The sequence below is a fragment of the Loxodonta africana genome, chromosome 13, assembly GCF_030014295.1.
Source record: "Loxodonta africana isolate mLoxAfr1 chromosome 13, mLoxAfr1.hap2, whole genome shotgun sequence".
NCBI classification, from domain to species: Eukaryota; Metazoa; Chordata; class Mammalia; order Proboscidea; family Elephantidae; genus Loxodonta; species Loxodonta africana.
In genome coordinates, this window is record NC_087354.1 from 48382836 (window position 1) to 48407899 (window position 25064).

The 25064-nt window shown below is 41.5% G+C and overlaps 1 protein-coding gene across 26 annotated transcripts in view; it reads right to left on the reverse strand.

Moving 5' to 3' along the window:
• MAP2K5 (mitogen-activated protein kinase kinase 5) overlaps positions 1–13516 on the reverse strand; it is a 279846-nt gene extending 266330 nt beyond the window's left edge. For 5 of the 26 annotated variants that reach the window (XM_064267363.1, XM_064267360.1, XM_064267362.1 and 2 more), the window contains exons 1-2: positions 12889–13506; positions 5724–5772 (exon numbers count right to left, since the gene is read on the reverse strand). In XM_064267363.1, coding sequence (XP_064123433.1) covers positions 5724–5772; positions 12889–13023 — 184 coding nt within the window. In that variant the 5' untranslated portion in view covers positions 13024–13506. The other 21 variants (XM_003418426.4, XM_064267365.1, XM_064267367.1 and 18 more) reach the window with 8 other exon arrangements.
• Between the last annotated feature and the right edge of the window lie 11548 nt (positions 13517–25064).

Here is a 25064-nt window from a genome sequence, read left to right on the forward strand (position 1 = left end):
CTTTTTTACCTATCAAATTGACATTGACTATAAAGTTTGCTGACACCCAGAGTTGGCAAGGAGGGAAGGAAATGGCATTCTCACACACTGTTGCAGGGAGTGTAAACTGGTTCTACCTTTTTAGAAAGCAACATGGTACTAGCTATTGCAATTATTAAAAAAAAAAATTTTCCAGTAGTTCCAACTCCTAGGAATTTATTCAAAAATACATTTCCACAATGTGGAAAGATACAGGACATTGCTGTTCACTACATTTTTTTTCTAATACTGAAAAACTGGGAAAACTTTTTGTTGTTTAAAACAATGGTAATCATTTATCATGTCTCAGTTTCTGTAGGCAGGAATTGAGAAAAGGTTTGGCTAGGTAGTTCTCACTTGGGGTCTCCCATGAGGCTGCAGTCATATGAAGATTCATTTAGGCTGGATATTGCTCACATATTTGGCTGGCTGTTGGCCTGAGGCCTCAGTTCGTCTCAATGCAGGTCTTTCCATGACACGCTGGCTAGCTCCCCCCAGAGTAAGTAATCCAAGAGGCCAAGGCAGAAGCTGCAATACCTTTTATGAAGTAGGTTGAGAAAGCATATAGCAACACTACCACCAATGCTGGACACAAGGCCAGCCCCAATTCAGTATGGGATGCAACTCAACAAGGGCATGAACACCAGGAAGCACGGCTCATTGAGGGCAATCATGGAAAATGACTACCACCTAAACGATCCTTTTTTCTTTTTTTTTCACAACTTACTATGAAAATTTTATGGTATTTTAACTGGGTTCACTCTAAGGGGCCTTGATTTGGTATCAGTTATCCTGAGATAAAAGGAGCCCTGGTGGCGCAATGGTTAAGCACTCCACTGGTAAGTGAAAGGCTGGTGATTTGAATCCACCAATGGCTCTGTGGAAGAAAGGCCTAGTGATCGGCTCCTGTAAAGACTATAGCCTTGGAAACCCTACAGGGCAGTTCTACCCTGTCAGACAGGGTTGACGCAACAACACCAAACAACACAAACAACAACATTCTGAGGTAAGTAGTTCCTCCCAAACCATTCTTTTTCTTTTTTTATTTTATTATTTTGTTGTTGCTGAGAATATACACAGCAAAACATACACTAATTCAACACTTTCTACAAGTACAATTCAGTGACACTGATTACATTCCTCGGATTATGTGACCATTCTCACCCTTCTTTTCTGAGTTGCTCCTTCCCCATTAACACAAGCTCACTGCCCCCTAAGGTTCCCATCTAACGTTTTCAGAAAAACTGGTAAAACTTTAATGTCCATCAACAGACTAAATAAATTATGCCATAGTCCTAAAATTAAGTATAGTGCAGTCGTCCAAGAGAATGAAGTTGATCTAAGCATACAGATGGTGGACAGAGGTCCAAGACATTCTGTTAAATGGAGGCAGAAGAAACTTGCAGTTCAGTATATATTATGCACATAGAAATTTTCTGGAAGAATACAGAAGAAATTGTTAACAGTGAGACCGGAGGATTTGGGGGAAATGAAGGACTTTTACTTCTTATCTTATCTCTACACTGCTTGAAACATGTCACTTTGAGGACTAATGTGTGTCTGACCCAAGCCATGTTATTTTCAACTGTCTCATATGCATGTGAAAGCTGGACAATGAATAAGGAAGACTGAAGAAGAATTGATGCCTTTAAGTTATGGTGTTGGTGAAGAATATTGAATATACCATGGACTGCCAGAACAACAAACAAATCTGTCTTGGAAGAAGTACAGCCAGAATGCTCCTTGGAAGCGAGGACGGGAGACTTCATCTCACGTGCTCTGGACATGTTATCAGGAGGGATCTGTCTTTGGAGAAGGACATCATGCTTGGTAAGGTAGAGGATCAGCAAAAAAGATGGATTGACACAGTGGCTGCAAAATTGGGCTCAAACATAACAATGACTGTGAGGATGGTGCGGGACAAGGCAGTGTTTCGTTCCATTGTACACAGAGTTGCTATGAGTCGGAACCAACGTGATGGCACCTAACAACAACAAACATACTGCTTGAATTTTTTTAAATATCATGTATTACTTCATAATTTTTTTAAAAAAACTAGATATTAAAAAGTACTTGTATTTGTGCCCTAGTTGTAAAGGGAGAAAGACTAAAAGAGAGTAAGAAGAGAAACAGGTACAGGGCCACTAGCCCAAGAGGAGACTTCACCACAGATGGGCCTCCCTCATTTAGCCGTAACTCCCTTCCCATCTACCAGCCCCAGGGACAGAAATCAAAAGCACACAGCCAGTGCAGGTCCTCTGCTCCCACAGGACATGGGGCCCAGTAAACTGAAAGAATTTAGGGTTTGCACTGTCTACCACTAATCAATTATATCCAATTTCTGGGCAATAGCACAAATAAGCCACAACAGCAAATTAAACATTTGGCTTTTAGTCATATGTATTTTATAATTCTCATTTCAATATGGATATACACGACATTCCATTTTATTCAATGAGCATGTTCCTACAAGGCACTAAGCTAAGCACTAAGGAGAGAACAAGTCAAGTAAAACATGGTTCCTATCACCAAGTAACTCAGAATCTAATGGGGGGGGGACACACACAACCACCCAGAAGGCAACAAGGAACCAGTTCACTGCCTAGTAAAGACATAAACAAGGTGCGCAGAGAGATTAGCCCCATCTGGGGGATGAGAGGTGCCAGTGAAGAGGTAGCATCTCTCACAGCTGGAGAATCTAAAAGATGACAGGAACTCTCCTCTCTTTTCCACTTATACTCAGCTCTCTTTTTCTCCACATTTACATAAAACAGGTAAATTTGATGGCTGTCCTTTCTCTTGCTGTTTAATTCATATCACTAAATAGAACACTATCACTTTTGTATAAGAAAACAATTGGCCTTAGGTATACTTTTCAGTATTAAATATATTATCATAAATACTTTTTTATTAAAGTTTTATTTACTTGGGGGGGTTGTTCTATCATACTCACAAACCACTGAAATACCCCCCAAATTCCAGTCAATTAGCTTACAAACTATATCTATCTTTCCAACTATCTCTCATGTCTGTTATTGTTGTCGCTATACCCAGATTCCATTTATTGGTTCAGATTTTCCGTTCAGAGAATAAAGTCATCCTAGGACAATCAAGAAAAAAGCTAGCCTAGGATTTTAAGTCTATAATGGAAAGCATACAATTACACAAGCAAAAAACAAAAAAATTAATTTAACAATTGTCCTCATTATCTCTCTGTGTGTAGTTTTGTTTTTATTTGTTTTTCATCTAAACCTGGTCCAGACACAGATGGATATAGAGCTGCTGCCCTGTTGGGGAAAAGGAAGCATAATCTCTAAGAATTTAAATCTAGAGGGTTAAAATTTTTTTCCTCTACTTAACACACCTTACAGGCTTTCAACACACTTGGCTGATAGAGTACAAGTCTTACAGTTAAAGAGACCTGCATTTGAATCTGGGCTCTGCCACTTCCTACCTGGTCACCTTCAGCCATCATTTCACATTTCTGAGCTTCAGTTTCCTCCCAGGTATAATTTTCCTACCTTACAGAGCCATGGTAGAGATCAGCCAATCTAGATAAAACATCTAGTACACTGCCTGGCACAAGATATCTAGAATAATAATACTATTGCTGTGAACCCTAACTCTGAAAGCTGTGGGGTAGGCACAGGTACATCAAGTCACTGGAACCCTCACTACTTTTGGGGGACCTAGAAAGCATGTTCTTTGCCATGCTTAAGAACAATCAGAACATAGGATTGCAAGATTATGACAATTCTCACAAGTCCAGCACAGGGGTTGAGAATATAGGCTCTGAAGCCTATTCCACTGTACCACTTACTAGCTGTGAGACTTGAGCAAATTGCTTAGAGGAGATGACCCTTCCTCAACTGTAAAACAGAGCTAATAACAGTCCTTCAAAGTACTTCATGGGGATCTTGTGAAGGTTAAATTAAATGAGATAACCCATGCAATGCTCTCAGCACAGCATCTGGCAACAGTAAGTACTCCAAATGCTAGCTATTACACTGCCCATGAACTCCCTGGCACCCCCAAGGAGTTACTGCAATGGGTCTGAATACAGTGTGCAACACTAACACGCATTTCAGATATATGTACTATTTTTCAATGGTATAAAAATTCCAATGTGATTAATAAAATACTAATCATTTTAAGAGTCTTACTGATAGTAGCTTTTAAAAATAAGTAAAGATCATCGAAAAATATTCAAACAAGAGAAGAATATGTAAAGTAAAAAGTTTGCTCATTCAGTAACCTGCCGATCACCACGCTCCCCCCACCCCCAACTCCAAGTGCACTTTCCAGAGGAAACTGCTGGAAAGCACTGTAGTGGGCACTCTTCAGATCCTTATCTCTCAATATATACATGAAGTTGGAGGGGGTTGGAGGGGTTGGGGTGGGAGAGAGTGTTAGGTGTTTTTACAAAATGGGATCTGATCATACATATTTGTTTATTCAACAATACATCATGGGTATCTTTCTACATCAATGCATGACATGCTAGCTCATTCTATCAAGCTGCTGCTTAATGCTTCAAGATGATGGATAAATTATACTTACCAGTACACTATTCTGGGAACCCTGGTGGCATAGTGGTAACGTGCTACGGCTGCTAACCAAAGGGTCAAGCAGTTCGAACCTGCCAGGCGCTCTTTGGAAACTCTATGGGGCAGTTCTACTCTGTTCTATAAGGTCGCTATGAGTCGAATCGACTCGAGGGCACTGGGTTTGGGTTTGGTTTTGTTATACATTATTCTAGGCATTTAGGTTACCTTTCATTTTTTGCTATTAAAAATTCCACAATGAACACCTTGTTTGAAGGGCGTTTGGCACATGTATGGGTATTTCTGTTGGACAATTTCCTACAAGTGGATCAGCTGAGTCAGAGACATCACACATTTTACAACATGGTACGTATTGCTAAACTGTCCTCCAAAGAGGATGTCCGCATTGTACTCTTCCATCATTACGTATTTTTCTAATAAACAGGAACAAAAAAGTATCCTATCATGGGGAGAAACTACAAGTTTTTCTACACCGAGAAATGGCCTTCATCTTTCGAAAACAAGGTGGTAACCATGGCTCCAAACACTTACTTCATCCTTCTCAGCCCCAGGGCTACTGACTAAACTCTTAACATTACCCAGACCCTGATCTCTCCTGCAACGACTGGGTTCATATCAAAACCAGTTTTCTAGTACACCCTTACACTGTCCTCAGGTCAATGGGGAGGAAGAGGGAACCCAAGGCCCAAAGCGTTGCTGTCATTATCTTGTCAACCCTCGCCAAAACAGACTTATCCCATGCAATGTTTGCTTCAATGCTCTACTCTGCCAGAATGTTTTAAAGTGGCAATGGATTAAAATCTCTTAATCAATAATCATTGGCCCACAGGTAGTTTATATGTTTCATTTTTGTTCCAGCAATATTATTACAGTGAGGAGCAAGAGCAGATAAAGGTCATGTTGGTAATTAAAGCTATATTGTATAAATATGCAGACCCAAGATATGATTAAATAAGAAAATATTACTTGGTTCAGTATCATCATTAAACTTGCATTAATTTATAAATATTTAAATGTACCATATGATGATCATAAATAATCTGTTTTTGTCAGTGTCTAAAGTAATGCAACCCATAAACCCTTTGAAAAATTACTGCAGAAAGAAATCGTGGAGAAAGAAGGTATACAAGGCAGACTTACATTCAAATGCGGTGGTTGTTGCTTCAGGCAGAACCTGGCCTATCACATCCTAAACAAAGAAAGAATAAAGAAACACAATTAGCCATCTTCTTTATTGCTAACATGTGGCAAATTCTGGAGGAAATATGAGAACCTGGAAAAGATTTTTGAAATGTTGGCATAAACTACAAAAACATCCGCTCATAATCACACCTAGCCCAGCAATGTAAGCCCAGAGTTTATATCTCTATTCCGGGGGGGGAATCTTTATGAAATCTCTTCTACTTTGTACTGATAACATAATCTTTCATACTCAATCCAACAGTGTATATAAATACACTATTATACATTTCTTCTAATGGAAGCTGTGGGATGTAATATAGTGGAAAGAGTAAGGGGTTTTTAGAGTCAAATTGGCCTGGGTTTGAATTCCAGTTCTGTACTTACTAGCAGTGTGACCTGGAACAAATTACTTAACCTCTTTGAGCCTCAATTTGATTATGCTCCAAAATATGGCAATATAAATATTAAATATATGTAATAAAATCGGCAATATAAATATTAAATAATGTAATTAAAATAACCTTTGGGCCTAGCACATTGTTGACACTCAGCAAATGCAGTTCCTGATATGTGGCTGACAATACCGTGCCTTGCGCTCATAGTGGCAGTTTAAAACCCCAGTTTCCATCACAGTGATATAAACATATAATTCTATATTTAATATGAACATTTCTTACCAACCTTTACTATTAAAAAAAGCAACTGAAAAACATACCAAGTCAATCTAATCTGCAAAAAAAACCTAAAAAGTGTATCTGATACAACATTTAACTGAGCCTACAAAGTCGAAAACATTTCAAAATTAGTCTATAGAGGCAGTTTAATGAAAGAGGCCCAGAAGACCTAAGGGAAGTGGTCAGCTCTAAAGAAAGTGACCCCTGCCCACCTGGCCCCAGTATGTCCAGTCTACCATGAACAGCCTGCAAACCTCATTTCTCTGGGGTGGCAGGGGAGCTCTGCCACAATGTCCCTCCCAGGCTGAGCCAGAACTGGCACCAGCCAGCTGGCTGACAAAGCCGCCTGCAGTATTTCTCAGCAGGAAGCCCACAGCCATTCTGAGCAGGGCACTTAGCAGAGTGAGGGCTGCACCCCCCTTCTAAGGGCAGTTCTTCAGATGTTTTTGCTGCAGTGGCGATCTGCATAATAGCCTTGCCTCTACAGTGCTTTTTTTTTTTTTTTTTTTAATAAATCTGCACATATAAAACTGATCAAAGAGAACGATCTTCGGCAACCCTCCCTCATTATAGCCCAAAGTGGTTATTTTTTTTCTTCTGACTCCAGTCATAACAAATGAAACATCAACTTTTTGAGGAAGTATTTGTAAAATATTTCGGTGTAAAAAAAAATTCTTTCTACACGTTCATAGGTAAAAAAATATTTATTGACAGGTAAATGGAAACTATGGAGTGGAACGGAACAGACTACGCAGGCAGTACAGTGCAACGCCTGGGAGCACACACTCTGGAGCCAAAATGCTAGTGATGGGCCTTGGCTCTGCCTTGCCCCAGCTAAGTGACTGATCCTCTGTGCCTCGGTAAAATGGGATCATAGCTGTACTTCCTTGTAGGACTATATGAGTTAATACTTGTAACATGCTTAGGAGAATGTCTAGCACATGGTAAGCGTCTGCTAAATAAATAAAACAAATCACTGATCACTGGAATATCACAAAGCTCACCCCACAGTGAAGCCTTAGATTCTAGCGCCCAACAATCAGTGGTGTGTCAGTGGACGACGGCCACTCGTTCAGTTACCTCATCCTTCCAACATCATTTATTAAGAACTCTTTCTAGCCCGGATAGATAGGAGATGAAATATAATAATAATAATAATCCTGTCCACCCCCAACCTGCCAAGTCTCAAGTGTCAGAAAAAAAAAGTCAGATGATAGAGAAATCTTATCACTCAGAAAATCAATCCCGCAAAGTGAACTCCACCTCTACAGTATTAGGGAGCAAATTTAGGATCCCTCCTACTTATGAGTAGCAGACTCCTTCACACAGCAAATTTCTAATAACCTGTTGAAAACCCCACCAGGCAGCAATAGCATCCTTTGCCCATTAATGTAAACGAGGTGTTTTACATCTGATACAGAGAAAAGGAAAAACCATACTTGCTTGAGAGAATCATATGAATACAACCTACCATCTTGTTTCTTCAATGCAAATAACGTGGGCCTGTCATAATGACTTCGGAAGAAAGGCCTGGTGATCTACCTCGAAAAATCGGCCACTGAAAACCCCATGGAGCACAGCTTTACTCTGACACACATGTGGTCACCATGAGTCAGAATCAACTCAACAGGAACTGGTTATCATAACAACAGGATAAAAGGACTGAAAATTACTCAATATCTATTCATCAATTCTAAGCAGGATACATTTAACGATTTTATGTTCATTTCGCAGTTAATAATCTCTTATATTTTAAATGACTTATTTCAAAGTGAACCTGTCCCACTCTCTACGACATAACATTTTAACTAAACTAACCAATAATAAGCCCTGGTGGCATAGTGGTTAAGTGCTACAGCTGCTAACCAAAGGGTCAGCAGTTTGAATCCGCCAGGCGCTCCTTGGAAACTCTATGGAGCAGTTCTACTCCGTCCTATAGGGTAGCTATGAGTCAGAATCGACTCCACGGCAGTGGGTTTGGTTTTTTTTGGTAACCAATAATAACCACTGCCGTCAAGCTGATTCCGACTCATAGCAACCCTATAGGACAGAGTAGAACTGCCCCATACTGTTTCCAAGGAGCACCTTGTGGGTTTGAACTGCCGACCTCTTGGTTAGCAGCCGTAGCACTTAACCACTATGCCACTAGGGTTTCCAACTAACCTAAAGAAAGTTTCAAAAGAAAGCCTAAACTATCATATCTTGGCGATTATTTCTTGATCTTTTTTTCTCTTCCTTTCACTAAATCAAGTCAAATACCTGACAGACCAAAATATTAAAATGTTGGTCAAAAAACAAAAATCAGCATTTACAATGTGCCAGGAACATAAGGTTCTGAAAGCTATAGGACGTAGAAGTATAAAACTTGGTCTTTGGCCTTATGAAGATTCTAATCTGTTCAAAGAGATGAAAAGATCATAATCTGTTCACACAAATACCTAAAAGACAAATAGCAATACAAAGCACCTAAAATGTAACTAACAGTCAAACAGAAGACATAAATAGCAAACAGTATTTGCTAAAAAACTCAGGAGGAAGGAAAAATCAGGTTAGATTTTAGTTTAGACAGAAATTTCACAGGTAAGGGGGAATCTGAGCTGGGCCTTAGAGACAGCAGGATTCAGAAAACAGGAAGGAAAGAGACGAGCACTCTCTCTCACCACACACTAATCCAGAGCTCCTGCACAATTTTCCACAACTGGGGACTCGGCCGCCAAGGAAGAGAAGACATACACAAAGCTGAAAAACAGATACGGCAGACAACCCAAATGTCCTGCTAGGCCCACTTAACATTCCAGACCAAAATCTAACAAAACAGTTATTGTCAAGTCGATTCTGATTCATGGTGATCCCATGTGTGTCAGAATAGAACTGCTCCGAGGGTTTTCAATGGCTGCTTTTCAGAAGCAGACCGCCAGGCCTTTCTTCTGAGGTGCCTCTGGGTGGACTTGAACCTCAAACTTTTTGGTTAGCAGCTGAGTACTTTAACTGTTCGCACCACCAAGGGACTCCTAACTTATCAGCCAGTAACTAATTATTCGGATGAAGAAAAACAAGGCCCAGAGAGGCCAAGTGATTTGCCCAGGGTCTCACGGCCATTTGACAAAGCTGTGCTTGGGGCCTCAACCACTGACCCCAGGTCTAAAACATTCCCAGTTACAGCTGGTTTAGTGACCACAAACTGTTTTTGGCTTCTGCGTCAGGTTTTGCCAAAAACTGCTTGTCGTGTGGCCTTCAGCAGGCATTTCCCTCCCCTGGGCTTCATGAGCCTTCATTTGAAAACTGGGGCAAGGGGAACTGGAAAGGCATCCATTAGACGAAAGGAATGCTGCCAGGTGGTATTCAGCTCTGATTTCTAAGGTCTGAGCCAGAGATGCTGATGCACCTGGTACTTTCCACCTATTTCCTGGAGATTAGGTGAGTCCACTACAGGGCCACAGGAGACTACACAGCACTCGCTGCCACAAGAGCTTCCTCGGGCTCTCCTGACAAAACATGCTCCCCCTGTGCTTACCTGAGCAAGCACGTGTGCAGACACATGGCACTCAGCTCTAGACAGTGGGCCATTTGTGCAATGTTTACTTTTAGGCCCATCAGCCTTGAGCCAGGTACAAGCAGAAGCAGGAGATCCAGGCCCTATCCCTGCTGTTGTAATAATGAGAACAATAATAATACCAACACAGAGCATTTACAATAAACCAGATTGTTCTAAATGCTTTACATGTATCAACTCAAGTAGTCCTGACAAGTCTAAGAAGTGGGTATTATTTTTATCTGCCCTCCCGCCCTGGAGCTGCCACTTGAGATTTGAACCCAAGCATTCTAGCTTCAAGGAGCCCTGATGGCCCTGGTTAAGCTCTAGGCTGCAAACTGAAAGGTCGCAGCTTTTATTCATCAGTGGCTCTGTGGGCGAAAAGACCTGGCGATTTGCTCCCATAAAGATTCCAAAAACCAAACCATACCAAACCCCTTGCTGAGTGGATTTCAACTCATAGCGACCCTATAGGAGAGGCTAGAACTCTCCCACAGGGTTTCCAAGGGGCAGCTGGTGGATAACTGCCGACCCTTTGGTTAGCAGCCAAACGCTTAACCATTACACCACCAGGGGCCCCCCCCCTCCGCCCCGTAAAGATTACAGCCTTAGGAAACACAGGAGTTCTACTGTCATACAGAGTCCCTGTGAGTCGAGATCAACTCAACAGCATACAGCAACAACAGTCTAGCTCCAGTCTGTGCTCTTAAACACTGTCCTATTCTACTTATACCTTCTGTTGTCTGAAATGAGTAAAGTGAGAGAAAGCTCATGTCTTTCTCATCACAGATGCAATCTCATTTAATCTTCACAAGTCTTTGAGGCAGGTATCATCCTCCATTTTACAAATAAGGAAATGGAGGCACAGAAGAGATACAGTGACTTGCCTAGTTAGTGGGACAGCTTGCAATCAAACCCCAATGTCTTGATTCAAAACCCAGTGCTCTTTCCACAGCACTGTAACTGTACCATAACTTTTTAGCTCCCTCATTAAACAAGTGTTTCAGAGTCCTATGAAGCACCAGAAACAGAGCAGAAACAGACATGCCCATCTCCTCCAGAAGTTCACCACCTAATGGAGGAGACAGACAAATAACCATGACACAACATGTCTCGCTTTGCTGGCATACACACACAAAACTCTGGGAACACAGAGGAGGGCCACATAACCAAGACTAAGGAAGAATAGCGCAGCTTGGCTTTGAAGGATACGTGGGAGTTGAACAGCTGAAGAAAAGGGCAAAGTGAGGACAACCTGGGCCCCGGGGGAGCATGGAAAGTGATTCCACACACCTGGAGTACAGGATGCTCGGGGTGTGTCGTAGGAGTTGAAGCTGGTGCCAGGTAGGCAAAAGCCAATCAAGACTTGCCCAGAGGACCATGCTAGGTAGTTTGGGCCTCATCAAGAAGGGAAATCTACGTGCATGTGAGTGTGTGGAGAACTCTGAGAGCAAAGAGAAGGATACCATTTGGTGCACAATACTGAGGTTGCTATGTCACTCTTGTCTCAGCACTCCTGGCCCAGGCACCTGAAAACCTGCACGGCTGGGTGTTTGTAACATCCAGAACTCAAAATGAAGTTACAGCAATCAAAGTTTCGTCGAGTCACTCATGACAATCAAAAATTGCATCACATACCTGCCACTCAGCCCCATCTTACCTAGCAGGTAAGTTCTACCACAGATCTGCGATTTGGTATGTCAGTTCTGCCTTTGATGCCTCAGTTATTCAATACGTAAGATGGGCACAAGGCATCCTACCTCAAATGAATGTTAGAAAGATAAGAAGTGGCACAGCAGCCTGTGGGAAAAAAAAAATAGTAAGGAAATCCGAGTTCTAGTACTGACTCTCCCCATCAGGAGCTACACGGCTTTGGAAGGCAGGAGCCCTGGTGGCACAGTGGTTAAGAGCTCAGCTGCTAACTAAAAGGTTAGCAGTTGGAGTCCATTAGCTGCTCCTTAGAAACCCTATGGGGCTGTTCTACCCTGTTCTATTAGGGTCGCTATGAGTCAGGATCGACTTGACGGCAATGGGTTAGGGTTTCTTTTTTTTTTTTCTTTTGGTTGGCTCCTCAGCAGCTATCTGTAAAAAGGTACATGGGTGAACTTTTTCCTGCCTTTTGTAACCTGGCCTAACTCCAAGATTATACTCTGCTTTAACATCCCATGATTTTATTTGAAATTCATTTCAAGTATCTTGATTCTAAGATACACATTTTCCCGTATTTTAACATCTCTGAAATTGGGCTTTATTTTGTCTTTACGATGGATGGTGTGTCATGGTTTATAGGGCAGCATTAGTTTTTCTTAGTGATACATCCCACAATGGCATGTCCTACAATCAACGATGTCTTAGGTTTGCTGAAACATGGGAAGTTCAAGCTGCCCTTGTTTCAGTTTCCCTTTCCTCACTGGTCACCAGGTTCAGAGGAGCCTTGGGGGCGCAGCGGTTAAAGTGTTCAGCTGCTAACTGAAAGGGTGGCTGTTCAAACCCACCAGCTGCTCCTCAGGAGAAAATTCAGAAAACTCAGTAGAAAAACATGGCTAGAATTCGGCCAGACATTGCCCCAAATCCTTGGGAAAAGGTCTGTCTTCTAGACTCAGCTTTTTGTATCCCAGTTGGTTGCTTCTATGTGTGTGATTCCAGTCTGTGAGCTCCCTGAGGGCAGGGGTGTGGTCTCATTCTCCTCTATTTCCCCAGGGTCCTGCACAATTGCCAGATCTGGGTTGATGAAATTAATCAATGCTTGTGGTTAAAGCAATAAAACTGCCCCATCCAGGGGAAAAAGCCCAAAAACCCACTGCCGTCGAGTCGATTCTGACTCATAGCGATCCAGGGGAAGATTCAGCAATTAAGGTCCTGACCACTCCTCAGGTCCCTGAGCACCCCACCACCTCGCTGAGACTCGGACACTCACCAGCACATCCCTGAAGAGTAACTGCGGCCCGGAGTGCACTGTCCAGTCCACCGCGCCACTGTTTGGAATCTTGATGCGAATGACCAGCACCTGGTTCTCCATGGCATGGAAGGGGCCAAAGGCCAGCCACAGCATTACAGACCAGAGGAGCTCACATCCTGGGGTACGGGGTACCCACTGGCCTCCGGTTTAGGCGGGGGCTCAAAGAGGAGCCAAGGGGGGTGAGGAGAAGAGAGCAGAGGGTGAAAAGTGAGGTCTGGAGGGTGAGGGGTGAATGAGAGAGGAGGGTGGTCAGGAAGGGCCCGCAGGCACGGAACCAGGCTCCGTGAGGGGCTGGGGTGTCTCCCTGTGAGGGTGGACAGGGGAGGGGGCCGGGGACAGTAGGAACGAGCGGAAGTCTGAAGGTTCTGGAGTTGGAGAGGGAGGCAAGACGGGTTGCTGAAAGCTCTCTGCCGTCTGTGTGGGTGTGAGGAGTCGGCCAAGCGAGGACCCCGTTTGGGGGAGATACAGCGGCAGGTGTCCGCCCCTCCTCAGGGGACGAGGGGAGGCTCCCCGACTGGAGCGGACTGAGTCTGGGGCTGTTAGGAGGGAGCCGCCGGCCGAGGGCTCAGGAGGCCAGTCCTCTGCCCCACCCCCGGCCAGGGGACGCGGCGCGCGCGGGCTCAGGCCCGGCCGCCCGAGGCCGAGCGTCCGGCTGCGACAGCGGCGACGGCGGAGACGGCGACGGCGGAGGCGGGAGGAGTAGGAAGGCGACCGCGAGCACACTGTTACTCCGGAACCAAAACGCGCGGCGCCGGAACCCAGGGAGCCGAGAGCCTGCCCGCCTCCCGCGGCGCCATGTTGGAAAAGGGCAGCTCCAGACCGGAGCCGCCCCCGCGCCGCGGGCGGGAAGCCACCAGGGGTGAGCGACCGGCCCCAGGAAACCCGCCTTGACTGAGGGTAGGGATGGGTCCTGCCCCCTCACGAGACCCTCGTCGCCAAGCGGCCGCCCACGGCGGCGGAGTAACGACCGCTTCTTTCCCGACCCTGAATAAAATCAGCGAGGTGAAAAATCTAACAAACGAAGGGGGAAACTAAGGCTGGAGTCCGCGAGAAGCAAACTTAGAGCTTGAAATTGTGTCCTGTTTGCCTGTACAGAGCCTGAGAAAGACGGGACTGCAGCTCCCATCTGTTCCCTACTTTGTCAAGCCGAGCACCTAAATATGTGTGGGGGATTGTGTATCACATCACTAAGAGCAAAGCAAGAACTCAAAAAAAAAAAAAAAAAAAAAAGTTTTTTTTCCAAGGCACAAATCCAGAGAACCATCTTTTTCCCACATTAGCAAAGCCTTATGGATTTTTGTTAGTGAGGTTCTTTTCCCCCAATATTGCCCTGAAACAGCAGACAGCCCCCTTTTCAGAAGCAACGGTAAAGAAATTCAGTGAAGCCCTCTGTAGTAGTAGCATCATTTTCTTTTATAAAAACGTTGCGAAAATATCTAGTCCACAAATTTTCAACTAGATCGCAGTGCTTAGGTAGTCGCTGATGTCACAGCGGAGCAATGACGCTTGGTTATTTTTAAAGACCTTGTTACGTCACATTTTAAAGTGCGTCCTTCTGTTGGTCTGTGGTGCCCTTAAGAAGTTTGCTTAGGAATTGCAACATGTAGATTTGCGCTTTAACTCTTCCTAATGAAAGTGGACAAGTTGGCCTTTGGGGGTTGTATTTTGTATAAACTTAGTGGGGGAGGGGTGTCGAGTTCTCCTTCAACGGTCAGATAGTTGATTAAATGAGAGAAAAATAATTAAGATGTTGGTCAAGTTCAGTGTGATACCCAGAAGTTCTTCTGCATACTTTTCTCTGCCTGAGCTGCTTTTATATTTAATTTGAAAGGCCACTGTAGGAGAAAAATGATCTCTTCAGTTCTTGTAATTTAATAGCTTAGGTAGAAATTCATTTAGTTAGATCCTCCAGATACCGTAGGATTTGCCTCTTTCCGCCTGTACTTCAATCCTGTGAAAAATAAAACTTTTGCCCAAGGTCCCCATGTACTTTTTATTGAAGGTTAATTTTCTATTCTTTGAGAAATTAGACCACAAAACTAAAGGTTTTCTATGAACCTATGATTTGTTAAAATGTCTTTTTTATTCATAGTACCGTCGGGAAAACCAACTCAATTTGCAAAATTTGCATACATATTCTGAAGCTTTTCTTAGACTAATGGTAGGCTCATAGCACTTTCCCAATGTTTGCAGAGCCAGATATAATCACACTTCAGTTCTTCATAGCTTTTTTATAGCAAGAAATCTTGATGGTTTTAGCAAAAATATTCCAGAACCAGAACTGTCACTGCAAGAAGCGTCATACTCACAGATAATACAAGACCATTCCATTAGGATCTTAAATGATAAAATATCACTTTCGAGTCTTACGAAATAAACAAGATTTGTTATCTGAATTTGGAGCCTTACTGGTTCAGTGGTGAAGTGTTTGACTGCTAATCAAAAGGTTGACACTTTGAATCCACCAGCTGCTCCTTGGAAACCCTATGGGGCAGTTCTACTCTGTCCTATAGGATTGCTGTAAGTTGGAATCAACTCGATGGCAACAGGTTTTTTTCTTATCCGAATTTAAAGTATCTTTAATATTCAACATCAAAGTTCTGTGTAATCTTAAAACTTTTATATGCAATACATACAGTTTTGAAATTTTTTATCTTTTTTAAATAAGGGGTATAAGTCAGGAAAGTCACTCAAGGACTGGCTGATGTAGTTTGGTAGCCATAAGTCAGATTTACTGTACTAAAAAAACCTGTGCTGTCTTGTACTTTTCCTACCTGAGGGACTTCTCAGTAAGTGTAATAGAAAATCCCTCCTCTTGTGAAGTTATATCCTGGTGAAGAAGACAAACATATGAGTAAAGTATTTGTTAAAAAAAAACCAAACCTGTTGCCATCGAGTCGATTCTGACTCATAGCAATCCTATAGGACATAGTAGAACTGCCCCATAGAGTTTCTAATGAGCAACTGATGGATTTGAACTGCCAACCCTTTGGCTAGCAGCCAAGCTCTTAACCACTGCACCATGAGGGCTTCAAGTGCTAGTAGGAAAATGAACCCAGGACGGGAAGATGAAAACAATATAGCACAACAGTATAATACCACTAAGGAATATGAAAACTGGCTCGTATTGACTTCTGTTAACCAGTAAGCTTAACTGAAGAGAGACCCATTTCTGAAAAGTTAGGTGTGGAGTGATTTTTTTAAGGAGGAAAATTTTATTTTATAAATTCAGAGAAAGTTTCTCTCATCTCCTCTTACGAATTTGCTCTCAGTCTGAGTTTTTAACCCTGAATCTGACCCATTCCCACTACCTTCAATGCCATTACTCCAGTCCAAACTACCAGTATATTTCTCTCTTAACCTATTTCTAGGAAACCTTGGTGGTGTAGTGGTTAAAAGCTATGGCTGCTAACCAAAGGGTCGGCAGTTCGAATCCACCAGGTGCTCCTTGGAAACCCTATGGGGCGGTTCTACTCTGTCCTATAGGGTTGCTATAAGTCGGAATCGACTCAACGGCAACGGGTTTGGTTTTGGTTTGGTCAATCTGTTTCTACTCTTGTCCCTACTAGCAACAGTCCATTCTCAACCCAGTTGTCAGAGGAGAGCAGGTCACTCATTTGCTCAAAACTCACCAGATGGCTTCCTGTCTTGTGCAGGGGAAAACCCAAAGTTCTTTACTAGAAAAACTCTACTCATTCTACCCAGCCACCACCCACAGCCCCTGAACTCTCTAGCCACATCCACTACTCTCCTTCATTCACACTAGCCTCCTTCTCACAGATCATGCATTCCATCTCAGGGCCTTTGCAGTTACTGCGTCTGCCTGGATCGCTCTCACCCAAGATACCCCCTTGGCTCCCTGCCTCACATTCAGCAGATCTTGATTCAAATGTCACCTTCTTGCAGAGGCCTTTCTTTAGCACACTATCTAAAGCTGCAGACCAGCCCAGCTTCGCCTCACCCATAGATACAAGCACATTACGTGTGTGCAATTCCTAATTCCCTTCCTTAGTTTATTTTTCTTCTAGCACTTACCAGTACTACATTTTTTGTTAATTTGTTTATTATTATTTGTTTTATTCACTCCCGTATCCCCAGTACCTACAATAGTTGCTGTGCATAGTGGGTACTTTAGTATTTGTTGAATGAGTGAATAAATTTAAAGGCAAAGTAGACTGAGTGATAGGAATGCAACTCCCACATGCATTTACTGCCTCTCCTGAGCCTCACTGGCTCATTTCCATTTCCTTGAGTTTGGTAATAATGAGAGGGGCTCCACAGAGAGACACTATCACCAAGATTGAGATAATGACAATTACAGATTTCCCTTAAACAGCAGATTTTAAGACAAATACGAATTGCCTCATATGTTCAAGAATTAAGGATCCCGTGTATCTCCTTCAGCACCTAGTGTGGGCATTTGCATAACAATACTTAAATATCTGTTGATTGGTTTTGATTTAAAAAAAATATGAAGATCATGAACAAGACAAGAATGTTCACTTTTACCACTGCTATTCAACATTGTTCTGGAAATTATAGCCAGAACAATTAGACAAGAAAAAGAAAGAAAAGGATTCCAAATTGGAAAGGAAGAAGGAAAACTCTCTATTTGTAGACAACATGATACTATACATAGAAAATCCCAAATAATCCACACACAAAAAAAACTGCTAGAGTACTACACTAATTCAGCAATTGCAGGGTACAAGATTAACGCACAAAAATAAGTTGTATTTCTATACACCAGCAATAAACAAGTCAAAAAGAAAATTCAGAAAGTGATTCCATTTACAATAGTGTCTAAAGGAATAAGATACCTAGGAGTAAATTCAACCAAGGAGGTGAAAGACTTGGACACTGAAAACTATAAAATATTACTGAAAGAAATTTAAAAAGACCTAAATAAATGAATTTCCATAGATTGGAAGACTTACTATTGTTAAGATGTCAGTACTAACCAAAATGATATACAGATTTAACACAACCATTCTCAAAATTTCAACAGCCATCTTTGCAGAAATTGAAAAACTATTCCTCAGATTCATATGGAATTGCATCAGGTCCCATGTATCCAGCCAAACCTGTTGACATTGAGTTGATTCCGACTCATAGTGAATCTGTAGGACATAGTAGAACTGCCCATAGAGTTTTCAAGGTTGTAATCTTTACAGAAGCCGACGGCCACATCTTTCTCCTGCGGAGCAGCTGTTTAGTTCAAACCACTGACTTTCAGCTAGCAGCCAAGTGCTTAACTGCTTAACCACTGTGCAACCAGGGCTCTTTCCATATAACCAAAACAATCTTGATCAAGAACAAAATTGGAAACTCACATGTCCTGATTTCAAAACTTACTACAAAGCTACGGTAATCAAAATAATGTGGTACCGGGATAAGGATATGTATGTATATACCAACAGAATAAAATTGTTTAGAAATAAACTCATACATCTGTGGCCAATTGATTTTTGACAAGGATGCCAACCTCATTCAATGGGGAAAGAATAGTCTCTTCAACAAATGTTGGTACAACTGGATTTCTGCTTGCAAGAGAATGAAGTTCGACTCCTACCTCACATCATGTACAAAAAATAAAGTGGATCAATGATCTAAATATAAAAGCTAAAACCGTAAAACTCTTAGAAGAAAATGTAGGGGTAAATATTCATGACCTTGAATTTGGCAATGGATTCATAGATACAGCATCAAAAACATGAGCAACAAAAGGAAAAATAGATTGGACTTCATTAATATTAAAACTTGTAATCAAGGGACTTCATCAAGAAAGTGAAAAGACAAATTACAGAATGGGAGAAAATATTATCAAGTTATATATTCAGTAAGGTTTTAATTTCCAGAAAATAAGAACTTTTTCACTCAACATCAAAAGGACAACCCAATTAAAAAATGGGCAAAGGCTTGAGAACGGGAACCAGACAAGGATGCCCTTTATCACTGCTCTTATTCAACATTGTGCTAGAGGTCCTAGCCAGAGCAATTAGGCTAGACAAAGAAATAAAGGGCATACGGATTGGCAAGGAGGAAGTAAAATTATCTCTATTTGGAGATGACATGATCTTATACACAGAAAGCCCTAAGGAATCCTCCAGAAAACTACTGAAACTAATAGAAGAGTTTGGCAGAGTCTCAGGTTATAAGATAAACATACAAAAATCACTTGGATTCCTCTACATCAACAAAAAGAACATCAAAGAGAAAATCACCAAATCAATACCATTCACAGTAGCCCCCAAGAAGATAAAAATACTTAGGAGGAATAAATCTTACCAAAGACATAAAAGACCTATACGAAGAAAACTACAATGTACTACTGCAAGAAACTAAAAAGGACCTACTTAAGTGGAAAAACATACCTTGCTCATGGATAGGAAGACTTAACATAGTAAAAATGTCTATTCTACCAAAAGCCATCTATACATACAATGCACTTCCGATCGAAATTCCAATGACATTTTTTAATGTGATGGAGAAACAAATCACCAACTTCATATGGAAGGGAAAGAAGCCTCAGATAAGTAAAGCATTACTGAATACGAAGAAGAAAGTGGGAGGCCTCACTCTACCTGATTTTAGAACCTATTATACAGCCACTGTAGTCAAAACAGCCTGGTACTGGTACAACAACAGGCACATAGACCAATGGAACAGAATTGAGAACCCAGATATAAATCCATCCACATATGAGCAGCTTACATTTGACAAAGGCCCAGTGTCAGTTAATTGGGGAAAAGATAGTCTTTTTAACAAATGGTGCTGGCATAAATGGATATCCATTTGCAAAAAAACAAAGCAGGACCCATACCTCACACCATGCACAAAAACTAACTCCAAGTGAATCAAAGACCTAAACATAAAGACTAAAACAATAAAGATCATGGAATAAAAAATAGGGACAACGTTAGGAGCCCTAATACAAGACATAAACAGAATGCAAAACATTACAAAAAATGACGAAGAGAAACCAGATAACTGGGAGCTCCTAAAAATCAAACACCTATGCTCATCTAAAGACTTCACCAAAAGAGTAAAAAGACCACCTACAGATTGGGAAAGAATTTTCAGCTATGACATCTCCGACCAGCGCCTGATCTCTAAAATCTATATGATTCTGTCAAAACTCAACCACAAAAAGACAAACAACCCAATCAAAAAGTGGGCAAAGGATATGAACACGCACTTCACTAAAGAAGATATTCAGGCAGCTAACAGACACATGAGAAAATGCTCTCAATCATTAGCCATTAGAGAAATGCAAATTAAAACTACGATGAGATTCCATCTCACTCCAACAAGGCTGGCATTAATCCAAAAAACACAAAATAATAAATGTTGGAGAGGCTGCGGAGAGATTGGAACTCTTATACACTGCTGGTGGGAATGTAAAATGGTACAACCACTTTGGAAATCTATCTGGCGTTTTCTTAAAAAGTTAGAAATAGAACTACCATACAACCCAGAAATCCCACTCCTCGGAATATACCCTAGAGAAATAAGAGCCTTCACACAAACAGATATATGCACACCCATGTTTATTGCAGCTCTGTTTACAATAGCAAAAAGCTGGAAGCAACCAAAGTGTCCATCAACGGATGAATGGTTAAATAAATTGTGGTATATTCACACAATGGAATACTACTCATCGATAAAGAACAGTGACGAATCTGTGAAATATTTCATGACATGGAGGAACCTGGAAGGCGTTATGCTGAGTGAAATTAGTCAAAGGCAAAAGGACAAATATTGTATAAGACCACTATTATAAGATCTTGAGAAATAGTATAAACTGAGAAGAACACATACTTTTGTGGTTATAGGGGGGGAGGGAGGGTTGGAGAAGGTTATTTACTGATTAGTTAGTAGATAAGAACTACTTTAGGTGAAGGGAAGGACAATACTCAATACACAGAAGGACAGCTCAGCTGGACTAGACCAAAAGCAAAGAAGTTTCCGGGATAAACTGAATGCTTCAAAGGTCAGCGGAGCAAGGGTGGGGGTTTGGGGACTATGGCTTAAGGGGACTTCTAAGTCAACTGGCAAAATAATTCTATTATGAAAACATTCTGCATCCCACTTTGCAATGTGGCGTCTGGAGTCTTAAATGCTAACAAGCGGCCATCTAAGATGCATCAATTGGTCTCAACCCACCTGGATCAAAGGAGAATGAAGAACACCAAGGTCACACGATAACTATGAGCCCAAGAGACAGAAAGGGCCACATGAACCAGAGACTTACACCATCCTGAGACCAGAAGAACTAGATGGTGCCCGGCCACAACCGATGACTGCCCTGACAAGGAGCACAGCAGAGAACCCCTGAGGGAGCAGGAGAACAGTGGGATGCAGACCCCAAATTCTCATAAAAAGACCAGACTTAATGGTCTGACTGAGACTAGAGGAATCCCAGCGGTCATGGTCCCCAAACCTTCTGTTGGCCCAGGACAGGAACCATTCCTGAAGACAACTCGTCAGACATGGAAGGGACTGGACAATGGGTTGGAGAGAGATGCTGATGAAGAGTGAGCTACTTGTATCAGGTGGACACTTGAGACTGTGTTGGCATCTCCTGTCTGTAGGGGAGATAGGAGGGTAGAGAGGGTTAGAAACTGGCAAAATTGTCACGAAAGGAGAGACTGGAAGGGCTGACTCATTAGGGGGAGAATAAGTGGGAGTATGGAGAAAGGTGTATATAAGCTTATATGTGACAGACTGACTTGATTTGTAAACGTTCACTTAAAGCTCAATAAAAATTATTTTTAAAAAAATGGGCAAAGGAAACCAGAAAAAGATTTAATTTCATGTTGCTAAGTTATCACTAAGTTTGGCTACTAACAAAAAGGTCAGCAGTTTGAATCTACCAGCTGCTCTTTGGCAACCCTATGGAGCAGTTCTACTCTGTCCTTTAGGGTCGATATGAGTCACTTCTCTGCAGTTAATAAAGCAGTAGGTGCTGTCAGCTGGGCTGTTAGGAAAAAATTTAAAAAGAAAAGGGTTAAAATTGTTGATTTGGCCCACTTCAAATCTTGCTAAACCAGAGAATAAGACCACTCATGACTTGCTCCCAGCTCCCATATCTCAGTCATTTTCAAGGGAAGTGCTTCTGGAGGTATTTCACACTTGCTAATGAAAATTATTTTGCTAGTATAGGGAACACTGACCTGTGCATAGAGGAATGTCTAAGCTCTTCACCGACTCCACCCAAAATAGAAGATAGAAGAATGTAATAGAGAAAGCCCGAGAGTAAAGTTGCGAGCTGCCGAATTGATGGTTTGTGGATAATGAGGACCCATACCCAGTGCTCTCAAGATTTAAAGGTTAAGTCAAGTGTATGTAAAGAGAAATTCTGATTTTTTTAAAAAGGATTCAATGTAATAAAATAACTTGCTAGTAGCTAAATGGCTGACTGAACCTGGCCACAATTTCCTTGTTTCGAGCCATCGACTGGGCTCAGTTTCTATCTTTAGTCAGTTCTTCTGCTGTGTAGGGCGTTTTTGTTGAATGCTTACACCAAAGGGTAGAGAAGGGGAAGGAGAAGGGGCAAGAGCCACAATTTTTTGTTAATTAATAGGAAGTTGGATTCATGTGTACCTTTTCTTTAGAATCTCTGGGTTCTGAGCAGATGGCACATATTTAATACATGCCTCTTGGAAGTGTCAATGAATCATGGTATCCATCTGTTATAGGCAAATTCTACATTGGGCACTTGCAGTTACCTCTATAATGTTACATTCTACTTCTCTTATTGAGAAAAAAGTGGTGTCTGTAGAAATTACCTCAGTTAAAAGACATGGATGGCTGACTATAGGTGATCTGAACGCCTTTTCTATGGGTTGGCTTAGAAATGGTCATTTAACCCTCAGTTTTGGCCAATAAGACAGAAAGAGAGGCTTACGGGAATGTTCTTCTTGGTCCTTACGAGAGAGCAAAGGGAATCTGGTTTTCTCTTTCTCACTGTACGTGAATAAGGTGGCTTGTAACCCAGATGCCACTGGCAGACATTTTATGAACACAAGGAAAACCAACCTTAGAACGAAGCCAAAGCTTAGACAGCAGGATGAAAAGACTGAGAGAACCTGGCTCTTTGATGACATTTTTTGAGTCATTGAATCAGTCAAACATAGAGTCCACTCTACTTCTGAATTGTCTGTTACGTGGGCTAATAATTATCCTTGTTGTTTAAGCAAAAAAAAAAAAAAAAGCAGAAGAATACAAGGGCCCTCACCTTACCAAAGATGGTGAGACTGCGTCTTACATACTTTGGACATGTTGTCAGGAGGGATCAGTCCCTGGGGAAGGGCATCATGCTTGGTAAAGTACAGAATCAGAGGAAAAGAGGAAGACCCTCAACAAGATGGATTGACACAGTGGCTGCAACAATGGGCTCAAGCATAACAATGATTGTGAGCGTGGCACAGGACCAGGCAGTGTTTTGTTCTGTGGTACATAGGATCACTGTGAGTCGGAACCAACTGAGGGCACCTGACAACGCCACCACCTCACCATACCCTTGCCAGTACTGATTAAAACTTTCTGATGCATATTTGCTACTTTGATACCAAAACAATCAGCAAAAATACTGGTTGAAAGGACATTTCACTTATTATTAGTGCAGTTACATACATTTTCATAAATGTCTTCATATTTGCATTTCCTCTTTTGTATATTTTTTCTTAAGCTTTGCATGTTGTCCGTTAAAATATTTTGAATAAGAAAGAAAAGATGGGTGAAGGACTTGAATAATATTTCACAGAAGAAGATACACAAAATGGCGAATAAGCACATGAAAAGAATTCAACATCATTAGTCCTTAGGGAAATGCAAATCAAAACCACAATGAGATACCACTTCACACCTACTAAAATGGCTGTAATAAAAAAAAATGGAAAATAACTGTTGGCAAGAATGTGGAAAAATTAGAACTCTTGTACATTGCTGGTGGAAATGTAAAATGTTACAGCTGCTATGGGAACCATTTTGGTAGTTTCTCAAAAAGTTAAATATAGAATTACCATATGATCCAGCCACTTTACTCCTCGCTATATACCCAAAAGAATTGAAAACAGGAACTCAAACATGCTTGTATGCTGATGTTATTTGCAGCATTATTCACAATAGCCAAAAGGTAGAAACAACCCAAGTGTCCATCAACAGATGAATGGCTAAACAAAATGTGGTATATGCACAAAATGGAATATTAGTCAGCCTTGAAAATTACTGAAGCTCTGATAAATGCTACAACATGAATGAACCATTATAATATAATATTTCACAAGTGCTGTCTTGACCCAGATTTGAGGTCTTGGTTTAAAAAAACTCTCGATTCTCCTTTGCAGGCAGTTTGCTAAGCCCAAGCCTGGACTACAGTACTTCCTTATCAGGCTGTAGCGCTTCTGTGCTACAACACACAGAGGCCCATAGATGCCTAACATCCAGGGATGGCCCTTTTTTCTTTGTGCCCATGGAATTATTCAAAATACTCAACCCAGCAGAAGTCATGAAACCTATCTAACCCCACCCTGTTTGCAATACATAAACCATCTCCGCCAATTCCAGCTTGCTTTTACCTTGTCCCCAGGCACAATCCCCTTGAAGCCCTGGTTGGAAGCCCTCTCGTGTAGAGCTGTAACAATGAGTCACCCTTTCATCTATCAAGTGTCTTTGTGTTGTGTACCACCATACAAAGAACCAGTAGTCATACCTAATATCCAAAGCCGTTGCTGTCAAGTTGATTCCAACTCATATAAAATTCTTTTGACATTACGATAAGTGAAATAAGCCAGATACAAAAGGACAAATATTGTATGATTTCACTTATATGAAATACCTAGAATAGGCCAATTCATAGATAGAAAGTAGATTACAGGTTGCCAGGGACTGGAGAGAGGAGGGAATGGGGAGTTACCACTTACTGGGTACACAGTTTCTGTTTGTGATGATAAAAAGTTTTGGAAATAAATAGTGGTGATGGTGTACAGCACTGTGAGTAATTAACAGCACTGAATACATAAAATGGCGATTTTAAGTTACATATATTTTACTACAATTAAAAAATATATTTTTAAATAAAATATGAAGAGGATCAAGTACAAAGTAGTAACTTTACAGTGGAGAAACCG